The sequence below is a fragment of the Neltuma alba genome, unplaced genomic scaffold (genome assembly GCF_004799145.2).
Source record: "Neltuma alba isolate B1F8T4 unplaced genomic scaffold, ASM479914v2 tig00001748_pilon, whole genome shotgun sequence".
Taxonomy (NCBI): domain Eukaryota; kingdom Viridiplantae; phylum Streptophyta; class Magnoliopsida; order Fabales; family Fabaceae; genus Neltuma; species Neltuma alba.
The window spans coordinates 326,137-344,161 of record NW_021632591.1 but is presented as its reverse complement, the minus strand read 5'-3'; the positions used below and the strand labels follow the sequence as shown (position 1 = coordinate 344,161).

General features: G+C 34.6%; 1 protein-coding gene across 1 annotated transcript; it reads right to left on the bottom strand.

Moving 5' to 3' along the window:
* Window positions 1-10,768: 10,768 nt before the first annotated feature.
* Window positions 10,769-17,362, bottom strand: LOC114762702 (TMV resistance protein N-like). Its single transcript, XM_028952246.1, has 7 exons — window positions 16,851-17,362; window positions 14,769-15,864; window positions 14,274-14,633; window positions 13,155-14,171; window positions 12,547-13,056; window positions 11,764-11,869; window positions 10,769-10,994 (listed from the first exon to the last, which is right to left on the bottom strand). The coding sequence occupies exons 1-7, from the start codon at window positions 17,360-17,362 to the stop codon at window positions 10,912-10,914; spliced, it is 3,684 nt and encodes a 1,227-aa protein (XP_028808079.1). The 3' UTR covers window positions 10,769-10,911.
* Between the last annotated feature and the right edge of the window lie 663 nt (window positions 17,363-18,025).

Below are 18,025 nucleotides of genomic sequence, written 5' to 3'. Positions count from 1 at the left end.
TTTATTTGTCTGACACTTTGGTCTTTCGAGTAAAGGTTACTATAGAAGTCCAAAGCCATGCTTTTCATTTCCTCCTGATCAAACACCCAATTCCCATTTTCATCTTTTAGAGCTTTAACTCTGTTCCTTTTCCTCTTCATCACAAAAGTTGCATGGAAGAAACTGGAGTTCTTGTCACCAAACTGAATCCATTAGCACCTCGACTTCTAAAACTAGATCAACTCTTCCTATTGACGTAATTTATTATAATCGTGCCACAAGTTTTGTTCTAGTTGAAGAAGTCCATTGCAGGGATTTGAGGTTCTAGCCCTATCTATGCCCTCCAACCGTCTAATAATTTCTCTTTTCTTCTTTGGAATATTTCCCACTGTCTTTTCATTATAGATGGCCGCGTTTTTCTTGAAGACTTTCTTCCCTTCCTGCCAGTGTCTGTTCTCCCAAGAAGTTCTGACTATTGCTTCAAAATCCTCCTTAAGGCACCAAGCAGCTTGATATATAAAGGAATACGGACCATTCTTTTTAGGAGTAGCATCTCCCGAGACCACTATGACTCGATGATCAAACTTGAATCTGAGGTGGTGGAAGCATTTGAATTGAGGATAGGAGATTTCCCAATCAAAGTTGCAAAAAGCTTAGTCTAATCTTTTTCTGACCCCCTCTTTCTCCCATGTGAAACTATCCCCCACAACTGGAACTTCCAACAAATTACAAGAGTTTAAACAATTCCTAAAATGTGACATCATCTGACTTGTCAGGGGGTCTTCTCCTACCTTGTCATTCGGGGTAAGATACGAGTTAAAGTCTCCCAAGACGAGCCACGCATGGCCTTTAGAGTCTGCCACCTTCTTCGGAGCCTCCTAGAGAGTTTTCCTTTTCACTGCTGTTGTGTCTCCATAGACAAAGATGACAAACATACTCCCCCCTGATGCCTTATTAGTAAGCTAGCAATGTAGAAGTTGAGTAGTTGACCAGATATACTCCATGGAAGCCTCCCAGTCATTCCATAACACCCAAATTCCTCCAGCAAACCCTATAACTTCTATTCTGAGCCAATTGTTGAACCCCAATTTCCTTACCATTTTATGAGCGTTGCCACTTATTCGTGTCTCAAGAAGCTCCATAACTTTTATAACATATTTCTTAACTACATCTTTTAGAATCTGTGGGAAAGATCTACTACTCGCCCCATGGCAATTCTAGGAAGAGACAATCGTTAAAGACAAATCAAGAAGGAAGGGAAAGAGCGAGATGCTTACAGGTCTGGAGGTTTGTTCTCCTCTACCATTATGCCTTCCTTTTGTAACATACTAATTTTTTTAAAAAATTAATTAAAATATATATAATAATATTTTATTTCCACTGAATTTGGTGGAAAGTTGTGGCTTTTGACTTAGGAATAGAATTTAGGAGAAGGGTAGTAAATGAGGTTGGAAAAAAATGGAGTATAGTACATGAAAGAAGAATGTTGGGAAGGAGTATTAAATGAAAAAAAGAAAAAGGAAAGAGGAAAGGACGGATGGAGGTGGAAATTGGGAGGAATAATGAAAGAAGTTGAAAAAACCAATAGAGAAGCATTAATGAAGAAAACAAGGGGGGAGGGGCGGTCGCTGGAAGGAATAGGATCAGGCATAGGTAAGAGAAAATTAAGGAAGAAAATTAAACGCGAGGATGTTAAATACCTACAATCCATCTTCCCTGCATTTCATGCTAGGAGTAGAGAAAGAGAGAACGAGAGGCAGAGAGGAACAGAGAGCGAGTGAGATTGAGTTGCAGAGTACGTGACAAGTTTTGGAAATCATTTAGGGATACAAAAATACTCCTTTTTATCATATTTTCTTTATGAATATTTTCTATATATTTAGAGCTTTATATTATTAGTCTTATTATCATGTTTAGAGAAAATTTTACTGTTTAGGTATAGAGTAAATATGGAGTTTTGATAATATATGACTGTAGAAATTTAAAGATCCATTATTAAGGAATTTTAATCTGTTTATTTTTGTTTAATTATTATTTTGAGAATTTTAAATTAATATTCTAGTTGAAAAATTTGTTATTTAGACTTACAGTATGTTTTTACCGATTAAATTTAAGTTAAATAATTTTTTTGAGTTATTTGATGTATTATTGAGATTTTAATTGGTTTGATTATTAAATAGATTAAAGATATAGTTTTGAAATAATTTTTAAAAGCTTGAAGAATTGTAAATTGAGAATTTTATTTAAAAAATTAAAATTTATTTGTACTTCAAAGGAGTTGTTTGGCTGAGAAAAAATTTTTTAAATGAGACTATAATAAATAATTGAGATTTTAATATAAAATATTTATATTTTAAGAAATATATATTTATTTAAGTTATTAGATTTAAATAGTCTTATATGTAAATTATATTTTCAAAATATTATATGCATTATAAATAGCTAGATTTAGGAGTTTATGTAATTTTAGTTTAGAGGGTAGTTTTAGAATTTTAGAGTAGTTTTGAAGTAGTTTTGAGTTTTATATTAATAGATATTTATGTGCAATTTTATAGACTCTTGAGAATTTTAGAGTAATCTTTGTGTGGTTATTTGTAAGTTAAAGAGTACCAGGTAACTCTGAAAATTCTTTCTTGTACATGTGAATTGTGTATGATTATATTGTGGATTTACTAATGTTTTTATATCATATTGAAAAATAGTATTATGATTTCAAATAAATGTTGATATGTTATTAGATTTTGTTAGGATTTATTACTATTGATTATGATCAATATTTAAATATATTGATGGCTATGGAATTGTCTTGAGTTGCTATTAAATTACTCCTCCGGTCCTTATTATAAGACCCCATTTGACTTTTTATTTGGTCCTAATTATAAGACCCCAATCCATTTTGTTTCTTATATTTATACATTTTTTTCTAAGATAATCCTTCTAATAATGATAGTTTTAGCCAATATACTTAATTAGCAAAGATATTTTAGGAATGACAACACTTATTTATTATAAATAACCAATTTAACTTACTTCCTTAATCTCCTCAAATAAGTCAATTGGGTCTTATAATTAGGACCGGAGGAGTATATAAGTTTTATTGCTATCTTATTTTTAATATATTTGAGAATGTATTTATGATGTAATTATTGGCATCTGACATGCATTGTTGGGTTAAAGATAGGAGATTGCATGGATATAAAATTACCACATAGTATGCCATCATTCAGTGCATAGTGGATGGCACATGTCAAGGCCCATTCTTTCATGTTTTTCTTTGGCTGGGAATTCAATAGAGTTGTGGGACATGTAACACCTTCTTATTTTATTTGCAAAGGAGGGGAGCCATAGTCCGAGCTTGAACTCTATATCTTTGGCCGGATATATCTCTAGTATCGGTGAGCTTGGAATAATTCAGTAAAATGGATTAGTTCCTATTAGACTATGTATTAGCCTATGGCTCCAGTCAACGGTATAAGGGTAGACGATGATATAAGGGAGGCAGCATATTGCATTATTTTTTGATATATTGGAAAAATGATATTGGTATATTATTGAATCAAAAATGAAATTGAGTTGAATGTATCGAATCTATGATTTTTATATATACATATACACACACATATAAATGAATTTTTGGTTTATCATATATGGTTTGCTCATATATGTTAGAATTTCAGTAGTTACTGAGACGTTTGATCTCATCCCCTGTATTAACAATTTTTCAGGCAAAGGATCTAGTAAGAATCAAGGGAAAGCACCAATAGAGTGAGCCGTGAAGGCTTCTGTGCTCCTCAAGCACATGCTATATTATATTTTTATTTGCTATGACTATAAAACTTTAATAGTTTATGTTGTCAAGTTATGTTAGGAATGTCTTGAAATTATAACTTATTTGAAATGTTAGAAATCTGTATAGACTTTTAAATGAAATATTTTATCACGTATATGGATATAATTACGTGAAGTGTTACACTTTTTCTCTCTAATCGTGGGGTATTTGTTGCACAGTATTCCCTGCATGTTCCTGCCTCACTGTAAAGAACTGTTACTCTTGACTAAACATCTTTCGTCCCTTCCCCATTACCAATGTTGATAGTAGGCACTCTACTCTGGCTGCAGTTTGCAATCACTGTGTTCATCAATTCCTTCAGAGCCTCCAAACTTACCTGTTTGTTCTGCTCAATGATGATCTTAGTCTCAACAGAAGATAAACCTCCGCTTACCACTGAATGTGTACGTTGGCCCACAGCTTTTTGGCTGGGCCTTGGTTTGCTAACTTGGGTCTTACTAACTTCCCCAGACTTCATATTTGTTCCGCTGGAATTTGGAATCCTAAAGTTTTGGGCTTCATGTTCTCTTTTCCCCAGCCCATATTATTGGGTATCATTTTCTGGCTTATTTTTAACTTCGGTTTGCCTTTTGTAATTGGTGCTGCCATGTGTCTGCTCTAGCTCACTGGACTTCCCTCGTATATGACTAGCGCCCGTTGCCTATTGGGGGGCATGTTTTGACCCCCCACATCTCTACTTGTCAACTCAGTTGTTCCACCTTCTTCCTCTTCAAGGTCTGCGATAGCTGCATACTTCGACTTGTAGGTACTCATATTTCCTTTCCTGTCAATTTTCGATTTCTGTCCTGAGGTTGATGCCTTCTCCTTCTCTTTATCAGTCCTCAGAAATCATGATTTGCTTCCTTTCATGAACACCTAGGGACCAAAGTGTTCATCCTCCTCCGGTAAAGTGGTTTCTGGCGACATACGCGGTGGAGCGTTAGTCTTTGGTGTTGACCCTGCTGAGTTCTGGGAGCTCAGTTTCTAGGGGCAAGCATCCCTTGTATGCCCATATCTTCCACAATTAAAGCAGATAAGATTCAACCCCTCATATTCCACATTGAAGAGGGCTGAAGTACATATGATTTGAGGAACCAGTTTCTTCTGTAGATCTACCTCTACACAAATTCGGGCGAATCTGCCGCGTTCTGCCTTGGCTCTGTTTTCCTCTAGATTTGCTATGGTATTCATGTCTACCCTGGGCGTCTTTCCTATCATATCTCCGATCCTCTATATGGTACAGTGGGATATTTGGTATTCTCACCCAGGTAGCAATGCGTCCCAATAGGTTATGGAACGGCTGGAAATCGGGAGACCATTTCTACACCAGTATGCTGTGTTGTGCCACTACCCATGGACCTTCAAAGAGCACTCATTTGTATTTCCGACCCCAGTTTTCATCGCTGCTGAAGTGAACCACATAATAGTTATTCGGTAGGTCAACTAGCTCAAAGTCGTTAAATCCCCAAATTCTGCCCAGATGTTCCTTAAGCTCGTATAAATTAAATCTTGCACCCAGTACTGTGATGATCAAGGCATTATTCCACTACTTGCATTCATCATTAAACTCTACTTCCATGATTGGCATTACCGGATACACCTCCATTAATTTTTTTATTTCATCAGAAGGCTCTGGCAAGCTCCATGTCTGGTCCAGGATATCAGAAATGAGTGTATCCTCCTCCATGCCAGAATACCCATTTGCAACTCTGTTGAAATCTTGCCTTTTGCAACCTAGTAGTGAGTCTCTGTATGAAATGGGACTTGACTTTTGTTTTGATTGGGGCTCTTGAGGTTGGGTTTCCTCAAAGCATACCTCAGCATCCTCCATCTTATCTGACATGATTGTATCTTCTTTGACCTCCTTCTTTGATATTTTGGAGCTCGTCACTTTATTTCGGTCTTCCAGCTCTCAGTCCAGTGGCATTTTCCGGCAACAGGGATCCCCCATGAGGTTCGAATCGTATTGGCACGAAATCCAAGGGAGAGAAAATCTTGGGAACAGTGACTGCGAGCTTTTTAATTCAGGTCTTTTTTGGCCGATAAAATTTTCATACATGGAAGGAACTGATATGTTTTTAATACATAGGAAGTAAAAATTTGACTAATAAAATTTTTAGATAGGGATTTTCCACCCATTTTTCTTATAGTTAATATGGTGGACTCCCCTTTTATCTATTTTTATTGGGAAGTAAATGAGAATAAGAAAAGTAACTCTCTTCTTCTATCGATGCTTCTTCCCGCATGACTGCAACTTGCATCTCCATAGTCAGGTCAACTTGGGATAAGGACACTGACCCTTTTCTTGAATATGCTGCCATTTTTCACTTTTGCTTCCCTTTTCTTTTTGAACAAGACAATCATTTTATGAGTGATTTCGAGAAGACGAAGTGGTGGCGAAGTCACGAAGATAAAAATTATAACTTGTTCCATGGGAAGGCATGCAGAGACGGTTAGATGGATTATAAATCTGGATCTTCTCAATCTACGATTCCTTTTATTTTTTTCGAATTAGCAAGCTAACGCTTGCGGATCAGATCGAAGCCGCATGGCACGTTAGCTGCCTTGGGTGCAATTTTACTTTTTAACTGTCACATTGATTTAAATTGCTGTGCTGTTCCCTCCGGGTAAATTAGAAGGATACGATAGTTATTTCTCTTTTACATTTTAGTTGATTTTTTTTTTCCTTTAGGACATAAGTCCCCTTTGTTTCACCGAAAAAAGAAAGAAAGAAAGAGGAAAAATATGACTTATTATACGGATCAAGGACTAAATTAAAATTTAGAAATGAGACAAATTGAGAGGATAAATCTACATACAAGAATTCGGATTTTAGTGTATTGATGAATAGATTAGTACATAAATTTTTTTAAAAATAATTTAACAAATGTAATTTTAGATTACTTTAAAGTATAATAGAAGTGATATATCATATTAACGTATACGTTCACAAAGAAACTCTATATAATTAAGATAAAAATAACACCAAGATTATCAATACCATTTTACTATATAAAGATATAGATTACTTTGTTGCAACCATAATTTTTTTTTTTTTTGGGCTTGCGCAATGATTCAAAACTTGATGAGAAAATCCATTTCAAAGGCAGCTAAAATACCCAAATTCAAAATCAGGCCTTTAAATTCAACACGTTTAGACCAAAATGAGATTTTAGAATGTTGGTTATTTTCCCACTTTGTCCTTTTTTTTAAAAAAGAAGAAAGAAAAGTAACCTCCTAAGCCACTTCCACCAACGACCAGCTGCCAACCTTGCGAATGGCTTCGCCGGAGCATCGATGTTGATTGTTGACAACAAATTTATTGCAAAAATCTTTTTGTGAATATCTAATGGCAGCTTATGGGTCGCTATTATTGGACTTGTTAATTTCCACACCTATCTTGTGATTAAATAATAAATATTAATATAAGTTTTTGAAGAGTACAACTTGATTGCAAAAATTTGTTATCAATAATTAATAGACTTGTAAATTGTTAAATTGAACTTGTTAATTTTTAAGGTTGTCTTATCTTATGATTGAATAACAACATTTCATCGAAGAGTGCAACTTTATTGCAAAATTAATATTTTCGTTGTACATATATACCTCAATGAATTGTTAGATTAAACTTATTACTAAAAATGCTTCTCTAATTTTCTGTATTGGACCCGTGTTTTCTAATCGTGCTATTTCTTTGGCCAAAAAAAAAATCGTGCCATTTCTGCGATATCTTTCGGTGACGTATGTTTGTCTGTCCTCAACGATACAATGCCCAAGACATGGATATCGATAAAACTAAGAATATTAACGTAACATGATCGGCAAAAACAGAGGCCAGATGTCTCTACTAAAAGAAGTGCAACAGAGTATGTACGGATAAGGCATTGAAACAAAGCAAAGCTCATATAATATATGACTTTCAATAGGATGGATCAATTGGGATTTCGATGAAGAACACACTGCCACGTTCTTTTGTGAGTAACGCAGCATTTCTTCATCATAATATTCACTTTCATAACAAACTTTGCGAGCAAACCAACTATTCCATTGGCGCCTCTTCTTTAAGCAGTAATTAATCAACAATCCTGCATATATAATAATTCCACAGCCAGGAAAAAAAATAATAATAAGGAGAGGCATGAGCAGTGAAGTTTTCGCTTTGGTGGAGTGCATAAACTCATATACAGATATCTATTCAATTAAAATATCCTTATTAATCATATGAATTTGAATTATCCCTTGATAGAAACTTCTTGATAACATATGCAATCTATAAGAATTTCTTGAGGGGAAAATGAATAAATATTAGAAATAAGATGGATTAAGATCTTATATTTAAGATCAAATTGAATATTCAACTAAAAGCTTATATTGTAACCAAAAAAAAAACAGATCGAACGTAGTGCGAAACAGAAGCAAAGACATAAATGCTGTTATTGACCAAAGACTTAGAAAAATGAATGGGAAATGAAGCAAATATTACTTCCACTGACAACTTATTTCTTACAAGCTTGGAGGTATCGTTTCCATGCTCTTTTCTCCATGTCTACCCTGAATATGCTACAATTTTTAAATTTTGTTCTCATGTAATGACTTTTCTTTTCTGAGAAAAGTAACTAATATTTATCTAACTTAAAAATGTGTCTATGTCACTAATTTTTTTTTCAAAAAATTAAAATTGATCCAGAAGAATTAGCTTTTGAATTTTAGAAGGTTAAATTATTCAATGTATTTTATACAAATGATCAAAGTTTTTTGAAAAAAGACAGGCTGAACTTATTAAGCAAATAATAGACCTGTGAAGAAAAGATATGTTGAGTGTGGTAAGGGAGGGGGCTCTAATCTGAGCAATTTGAAAAAGATGAAGAAGTGGGAGTGAAGGTAAAAGGGTGAGGCTGAGCAAGTGTGGATGATGAGAAATGATGAGCGTAGTGCATGGACAAGAAATTGCCAGTTAGAATTAGAATGCATCTTCAAACTCATGCTTCAGCCAACAGAGAATTTGATAAAGGAATTTTAATTTCCAAATCCAATTCAAGTTTTATTGTTTGGATGAAGAGTAAATGTTATCCTATAATAATTATCCCCTTTTCTTAATTTAGATTATGCATAATATCTTGTGATCTGGGTTGACATCCAAAGCTTTTTCAATAAGGGAGTCGGAAGAGCCTTAAATGACTCATTATATACTCTCTTTGATTTCCAGTAACTATTATATAAATTTGCCTCTACTCAGTGACTGTTAAGTCTGGAACCTGAGAAAATTCTTTCGATATATCCTCAGCACTATCATCTTGGCATTGGATACAACACCAGCAGCATAATTTCTCTCCCCTGAATGATTCTGCTTTCGAGTATGAAATTTGTGCCATCGATTCAATCACAAGTGGAAATCGTTAGTTCCGGTTAAGAATGAAATCAAAATGCAAGAATCTCAGCTAAATCGCCCAAAGAATCTCCGGCATATCCATTACGTAGATCATAGAAAGATACAGCAGGGTGCTTTTCTCTGTTCCTACATATGCCATACCCAAGTACCTTACATGTATATATTCCATACAGATCGTACCTTACGTAGTCAGTAATGAACCGCATCTGTGAATCATTTCGTTTGCCTTCCTTTAAAGGCATTGTTTCCACATTTGTTGATTTTGATGGGGGAGTTCTCACTTATTCCTTTATTACAATAATAGAAACCAGATATTTCCTCGTCTGCTAAATGGAGGGGCAGAGCAATCCACAATGTACATCGCAGTGTTTTTAACAACCACGTTTTGAGCACATGTTGGAGGTTAAGAACCATGGTTTTGAAGCCCAAATTACATTTTGTTGAAAGCGGTTGCCAACGAACTTGAAAACCAAACAACACAATTTTTATTTTCAAATCATGTTAGAGTCCAAAATCTTGGTAAGCAAAGAAGTAACCTGTGACATGCTTTTGGCTAATCTCAGTTTTGGCCAACTTCAATGTCAAAATTCAATTTTGGCTAGCTTCAATATGCCTAAAAACAATTTGCAGAGCCAATTCTGTCCGAGCTTTAATATTGACTGACGTTAAACCAAACACACTAGTTCAATTATTGTCGCTATAAGAGGCTCCAAGATAACACAAAGGCTCACAAAGGTAATTGCCAATCAATTATGAGAGTGGCATAATATTATATTTATTACTGCAACTTTGAAATTCACCTTCAAGATGAAATGAAACATATTAGATTACATTTCATCACACGTTCCTCGGTCTTCTATCATGAACTAGTTCCATTAATCATCTAATTTGTCATCCTCTTTGAAGCGGGGTGATGATGGTTCAGAAATTTAGAACGTTATTCATAAAAAAGTTATTATTGATGAAAACATTGCCCATTTTTTAACGTCATTTTTTTCTTTGGTGAACAGTCAACTTTCAAGTCTATGGGGGGAAATATTAACTTTGTTTATTTTATTATTCAATGTTATTATCTGATTGACAAGGCATGTTAGGGGAGCTATCTTTCAAATGAACTAGACTCACTATACAGTATAGTAATGAAAATGTGCGATCTCCAATTAGATATGGGAACCCTCAGCAAAAACACAGCGTTCCATGTCCTCTGATCTTTCATCGTCGTTTTGCTGGATTGGTCATTAGGGTTCTATACTTTAGAGCTAGTAATATGGGTTAGACCCGCAAATGCGCCAAAAATGGTGAGTTAAGATTGGCCAAAAACCAACTCGCCAGTAAATGAGCCTTTTTAACTCGTACTGTCAGGCCCGCAATCAGTCGTGAGTTAGCTCGCCAACTCGCAAACTAACCCGCATTTATTTTTTTAATCTTTTAATTATTATAATTATATTATTATATATTATATCATATCTACAAAAATAAAAAAATACTTATATAATTTATTTGGTGCTTTCAATTAAATATTTCAAGAAAAAACAAAAATTTTATTATTATTTTTGGATACTATATAAGAAAAAAAGTATTAAAAAGTAAAAAAAATTTCAAAAAAAAAAAAAGTATTAGCGGGCCAACCCACCAACCCACCTTGCAAGGATTAGAATTGGCTAAAAGCCAACTCAGGCTTCAAACGGGTTGTTTCAGCCCAACATATATGGGTTCAACCCACCATGGCCCTATTATAGGTCCTTAACATGTTGTCCCATATCCTCCCTCGCAGACAATCAAAGCATGGACAATCACCTGCACACACAATCAAACCGTGCATTACATGTCGATCGAAAATCACACAAAGACGACATAAAAAGATTAATATAATGTTTAGTATCTCAAATTTGCTCTTATTTTGGTTTTAGCCTCTCAATTAACAAAATGGTCTAAATTTTTATTAAATTATAAAGACTAGTATTTTACATGAAAAGAAACTTGAACTAGGGATTAAAACTTATGGTTTGAAATTTAAGAGATCAAAACTAAAATAAAAACAAACTTGAGAGACCAAAAATTATATTAACCTAACCTAAAATTATATATGTAAATGTATAAAAATAATGAGCTTTGTCAGTCATATTTGAGTATTGGTGGATCTAATCATGAAAAGCTCTATCCCCACTCTCCACATGCGTTAGCTTGGCTCAAAAGTCAAAACATAAGACCCATAAATAAAAAGAGTGGGGAAGGGGTTGACCTTCCAACATATTGATATTGGCATTTTCCTCTGGTCAAGAACCAATATCATATTGATACCATCCTAAAGTATTTTTCCAATCGTAATTATGATAAATTAGTTCCAATTATTTTTTCATAATAAAAAAACCATATAGTTAGCGTGGAAATATTAAAATTGTAAATAAAAATAATTAAATTTTAAAAGTTAATAAATACTTCACTTTGTAGTGCAAGATGGTTAATATATGGAAATTCATTAATTTATTTGAGAGTATGAATGCATAATATATAAAACCAGAGGCAATATATTAGAGGCTTTTGCATGGAGCACCGAGCTTTGAACCTGAAGGTGGGTTTGGGAACGTTATGGGACCATGTTTTGTGAACGCGGTATGGAAAGGCCATGGGCTCCCAAGGCCTGTCGTCGGTGTCGAGTTACAATCAACAACCTGCACAATGTGTTGCAGCCCTCAATCATCACAACAAGAACCCATCTATCCATTTTCTCTCCCACATCAAAATACCCCTAGCTAGTTAATGCTTCATTTTCTTTCGTAAGTGAAAAAAAGCTCAATTTTCACTTTGGTAAAAAGGTCACTACTACTACAGTTACTATATCTCATTCAGTATAATGTTAGGAAGGAATAATTGTAAAAGAGTACTACCTCTAATGCCTAATATAAAAAATTGGTTAACTTTTTTTTTCTCTCCAGACATTAAGAAATGGAAGTGGAGTTGCTAAACATGTCCTAAAATGATAAAGTTTGCCTATTTTTCCCTAAAAAAAATGATAAAGTTGCCTTTAATATTTTATTTTTATTATCTCACATTTCTCTTCTATATTTAATAGGGACAAAAGTGAAAAAATCACATTAATTGTCCTACTATCATCTTATATTTTAGGTCACAATTTTCTTTTAACCAACATCTTATATTAAGGGACCGAAGGGAGTATTTGACTAATTGCACATGTTTTCTTAATACCAATAAATTAGTTAAAACGGTGCTATGTTTAGGACTTAAAAAAGTGTGTATAATGTGGGTTAAGTGTTTACAAGTTATAGGGATGGAGGAGGTAGCTTGAAATAAAAATGAAAAAAGAAAGAGTTTAATGGCAGTGACTTACTCGATCCATTTGTTGTTCCAATATTGCAAGGGGACTTTGATTCTTTGAGCTGCTGCCGTTTTCAACATCAACTTTGCGAATGACATGCCATCCACACTTTATTGAAACTTCCGTATCGTAAGAAGGGGCTCGAAATGCAAAGGGAATCTGATTGTTCTTCCTTGATTGCCACATATCACGGACATCCTTTGTTGGATTGTAAAATGAGACCCAGAGGTGACAAGACTTTCTTTTCTTCCCACCCTTACAATTAGACGCTGGCATAGCATGGTTTCCGCGACTGGGATGTCCAACATAAGCATGACTACACTGCCACCAACAGTAAAAGTTACTTTCTAGAAGAGTGCATAATCCGATTCCCAACATTTCTTCGCAAGGAGGTATGTCTATCATCACTAGAGCTTCGAAGTTATGATTCAGATAAAGATCGATTTGATTCTCAAACCATGGCGGTACTTCAGTTCCAGGAATTATCAGCGACAAATAATCACGTGGCCCAAGCACTCCCACCTAACCCGATAAATAATCACGTATCAAATTATATAGTATGATTAAACACAAAATAAATACATATAATTATATGATGATATATGACTATATGTATGTACCTGGTCCATTGAAGCAAAGAGATGTGATAATTGTTCACCTTCCATTGTATCCAATGAATCACATTCTTCTGCATACATCTGCGATAATCTTGGCGGAATCTGCGGCAACGACTGAAGTTCCGAGCAAGAATTTATATTCAGAGTATCCAAATTCAAAAGATTAGATATGCAGCCAGCAGGTAGATTCTTAAACTTGTTTCCACTTAGATCTAACCTCCTCAACGATGATAAGCCACCCAAGTCATCCGGAATGGATCCATCATCAAAACCGCAGTAGCTTAAATCCAATTGTGTCAGTGATTTAAGATTGAACATTGAAGGAGGCAATGTTAAGCCCTTATGAATTGAATGCCTCCAAAACGTGTGCTTCAACGGAAGAATCATGCTCCAAGAGTTCAATGTTGACTTTTTGCACCCGCGGAATGACAATTTCTTGAGTTTTTCTAAACCACCAATGGAACACGGTATTTCAGTTATATCGGTTTCACTTGCGTCCAGCTCCTCCAAGGCTTCAATTTCATTCAACTTCTCTGGCAATCTAGCAAATTTTGAGCACCCAGCAATATCAACAAGCACAAGATGTTTCAAATTGTGAATGCTTTGAGGAGGGCAAACAAGATTTTTGCAACCCCTTAATTTCAGAGTTTTAAGACCAGTCAACAAGCCAAGTGACTCGGGAAGTTTGACTAAATTTGTCTCCCCAGCATCAAGCGTTTCTAGATTTTTCATATTTTTCCCAAACTCTGGGAGAAATTTTACTCGAATGCATCCATAAAGAACAAATTCTTTTAGTGCAGTCATTTCCAATTTTTTGGGACAATGGGCTATAAGACTTTTGCAACCTTTCAAGTTCAACACTTGAAGCTTTTTGTGCTGTCCAATTGAAGCATGGAGGTCAACAAGTTTTTCACAACCTTCAAGTTCTAATCTTTCCAAATTTGGAAGTTTAGAAAAATCAGGAGTTTTAATCAAGTTTTTGGAAAAACGCAAGTCCAAAAACTTCAAATTCTTCGAGCACTGGTCAAACAAATATATGAGAACCAATGAAAAAAATATATATTTTGCTAACTATGATAATCAATGATACTATCAATAACATCAAAGGATAAGATATCTTACCAGGCCAAGTTTCTTTAATTTGCTATGATGCATTCTAAGATCAACAAGTTCATGCAATCGAGTTCCAGAAGGAAGAGTGTCTAAAGGATATTTTGTCCAATAAAGTACTTTCAAAGCATGAGAAAGACATTTGAGGCCAACAGGAACATGGAAATCACTTGATATCATGAGTAATCTAAGCTTACGCAATGTTGAAAAAGCTTCACGATCCCAAAATGCCTTACAAGATGTGGATGAAACCTCACCTTGTATTTCTCTTGTGTCTTGATAAACAAGGTTATGCAATTTTGAAAATGGTTTAGGATCCCAAAATGCCTCACAAGATGGGGATGAAATCATACCTTCTATTTCTTCTGTACCCTGATAAACAACATTAGCCACAAGAAAAATGGTATCAAATTTACTATACAAGAAATTAATAAGATGTAAAATGTATTAAAACCTAATAATATGTAAAATATATTAAAACCAATAAGAGATAAGATCGATACTCACCCAATTGTTTTGCATAACTTTATCAATATCTTCATTAGTCCACAATCTACTACGATTTCCAACACAGTTAGAGGACTTATCCATAACAATTTTCCTACCCATTTGTTCCACCAAATCATGCATCACCACAATACTACCATATTCCTTTAGCATAGATTTTTCCTGGAGAGTTGTTATTCCAATTTTCGCATTAAAACCACAACTTTCTAATATTTTTGTTATTTTGTTTTTGCTCCAACCATTGAAGAAGCAAGCAATATCTAAAAATATTGTTTGTTCTCTACTGGTTAACGCATCAAAGCTTATTTGAAGTATCTTGAAAATTTGTTCATGTTGATCTTCCTTCAACATATTTAAAGCATTTACCCATTCTGCCACGCAGCTTTTTCCACAAAAGAAAGAACCCAAAATAGAAAGAGCTAAAGGAAGACCTTTTGCATAATTACAAATAGTCTTAGATAGCCCCAATAGATCCTCCCGAGGCTCACTTCTTCCAAATGCTTTCTGACAAAAGAGTTGAAGGGATTCAGTTGGATTCATAGTTTCAACCTCATGTAGATATGAGACACGTGCTCCACGCAACAAGTCTAAATGTCTAGTTGTTATGATCACTCTACTCCCAGCACCAAACCAACTTGGGCTACTAGCCAAATTTTCTAGATGGGCTGTATGGCTGACATCATCAAGGATAAGTAAAACTTTTTTATTGCAACAACGGTTTTGGATTATTTTCCTCCCTTCATAGCTATTGTCAATTTCCATGTTTCTTATTTTGAGATTTGAAAGAAATAAACTTTGTAATTGAACCTCGCCACCATCTCTTTCTGAAGCTGCCCTAACATTGTGAAGAAAGCAACTAATATCAAATTGGCTATGATATTTCTCAAAAACAGCCCTAGCAATTGTTGTCTTCCCAACACCCCCTAAACCCCATATTCCTAGAAACCGAACATCATTCGAACCTATCTCCAATAGTGGCGCTAGTTGTTTCACTTTATTGTCAATTCCAATGAGTCCTTCAGTATAAGGTGGTAGTCTAAGATGTAATTTGGTCCACAGCTCCTCAACCACTGTGTCAACAAGTTCTACTTCAGACCTACAAGTTACAACAACGTATGAATAGTCATGTGAAATATAACTTTTGATTTATTTTGTAGTTATACTACCTCCAGTCCTAATTATAAGACCTACAAACAAGATCTTATAATTAAGACAGGAGGTAGTATAATATTTGTTGCTCCAATGTCTCCAATTGTTAATATTTTTTCCTTTTGGATTATCAACACATTGAAACAATTTCACCTTGGCAACAGCCTAGACATGCAGTTGTTGTTCATTTTTTTTTTTCAACGAGCACTTTAATTTAAGGGAGAATTGCAATTAAGTCCCATATAAGAGAAATAATTATGAAAAGGTCCTAATAACAATCTGTGCAGTCTGTAATGACAAGTCTTACAGTGGAGAATGACAACTTCTAGGAATTGTTTTGTAATTTTTTTTTTCCTTTCATGGGACTTGATTGTAATCCTCCCTTAATTTAATTGTGATGCTAAAGCTTTTCAGTTCAAGTTTTGGATATGAAAAAATAAAAAATAACAAAATACAAATTTAAAATTTAAAACTTTTAACTTCAAATACAAAAAAAAAGGATAGTTACAAAATTTATTAGAATAAATGATGACATAACCAAAAAATGACTAAGTACTATAAATTTGGTTCCACAATACTCAAAATTTAACTAGTAGTATAAATATCAAATAATTGTATTAAAAAAGTTTTAAAATTCGTGTTTCTACAAAAGTTAGCGAGGAAAGCTCATTTATTAAATAGTGGTAAACAGAAATGGAAAGAACGAGTGAATAAACAATAAAAAGAATGATGACACTTGTAATACGAAGTATAATTGTCTATTTCAACTAAAATGTTCATATTAATAATTAATTTTTTTAGTTTTTAAAATAAGAACACACACATGTCAACCAAATAGCCTGACTGCATCTAGATCAATATATGTTCCAAAAAATGATTATATAAATACAAAATATTTGTTGCATAATTTTATCCAATAAGAAATTAACTCACCGATTCTTATTGCAATCCCAACCAGATAAGTTCGAAACCTTCCTGAGAGAATCTCTCCAACTTTCCATGACCTCCTTGTCCCTTTGAAGCATTTGATGCCCATCAAAAGCTTTGGAAAAACTTTCTCTTTGATGCCGTGCATCAGATGGATTTACATCATAAAATATGGGGAAAACTTGTTGAGACAAATTGTTTCTTGAGTAAAGAATATGCTTAAGCTCATCTAAACACCATGAAGAAGAGGCATAATTTTTTGAGAGAACAACAATTGCAAACAGAGAATCCTCAATTGCTTGTTTGAGTTCTTTGGAAATGATTTCTCCTCTCTCAAGTTCTTCATTATCTCTAAAAACAGTGAACCCACTCCTCTTTAAGGCATGATACAAGTGGTCAGTGAAGCCGTTACGAGTATCTTCACCCCTAAAACTCAAAAAGATGTCATACTTCCAAGTTCTTTGGGTTGAACTGGAGTTGGAAGAATTTGAAGAAGATGCTGCTTGGTTAGTTGCCATAAATGCTTAAGCCAATAATTTGATGAACCAGCAATATTACGACCTACAACACAGCTAGACCATTTCATTTCGCTAAAGGGAACAAATGAAATATGCGATGATCAGATTGCAAAGGAAAAAAATGGAAAAGAAAAATAGTGGAAGTTTCAGATGTATGATTTACTGACCTGGGCTTACAGCTAGAGGTGAAGTGTCTAAACGCTAATGCTTCAAATATACAAGCTTTCAAGTGTTTACCTTCCTGATGGTGTTATTAGATGGCTGAAACTAGAATTTTCTTGCAAGTTTCTCACAATTTCTCTCTGTCCCTTTTCTATCTTCTCTTTTCTTCTTCTTTTCTCTCTCTTTGTCTGCAATAAGGGAAGAGAGCTAAAGGCCCTACTTAAAGTGAAAGCTTGTTTGGAGGACCACCTCGAGAATGAACCTACTTAATGTGAAAGCTTGTTTGGAGGACCACCTCGAGAATGAGGAAAGGCCGAAAGGGTCCACAGTCTTCCTTCCTTGCTGCTTCCCTCACCACGACACGCCCGTGATCATTTTGACTCGCATAACCACCTTTTTTCCGCAGATTAAGTTAGCTTATCAAATTCGAACCGCTTCATCTTTGCAACACCTTCTAAAAATTTGGTTGGTTTTATTAGAGTGATGAGTGACTCATGACAT

Coding starts and splice junctions, on each gene's coding strand:
- LOC114762702 (XM_028952246.1), bottom strand. CDS start 17,362: ATGGCAACTAACCAAGCAGCATCTTCTTCAAATTCTTCCAACTCCAGT. Junction 11,870..12,546: donor TGGAACAACAAATGGATCGA/GTAAGTCACTGC, acceptor CACATTGTGCAG/GTTGTTGATTGTAACTCGAC. Junction 10,995..11,763: donor GTTCCCAAACCCACCTTCAG/GTTCAAAGCTCG, acceptor TTGTGTGTGCAG/GTGATTGTCCATGCTTTGAT.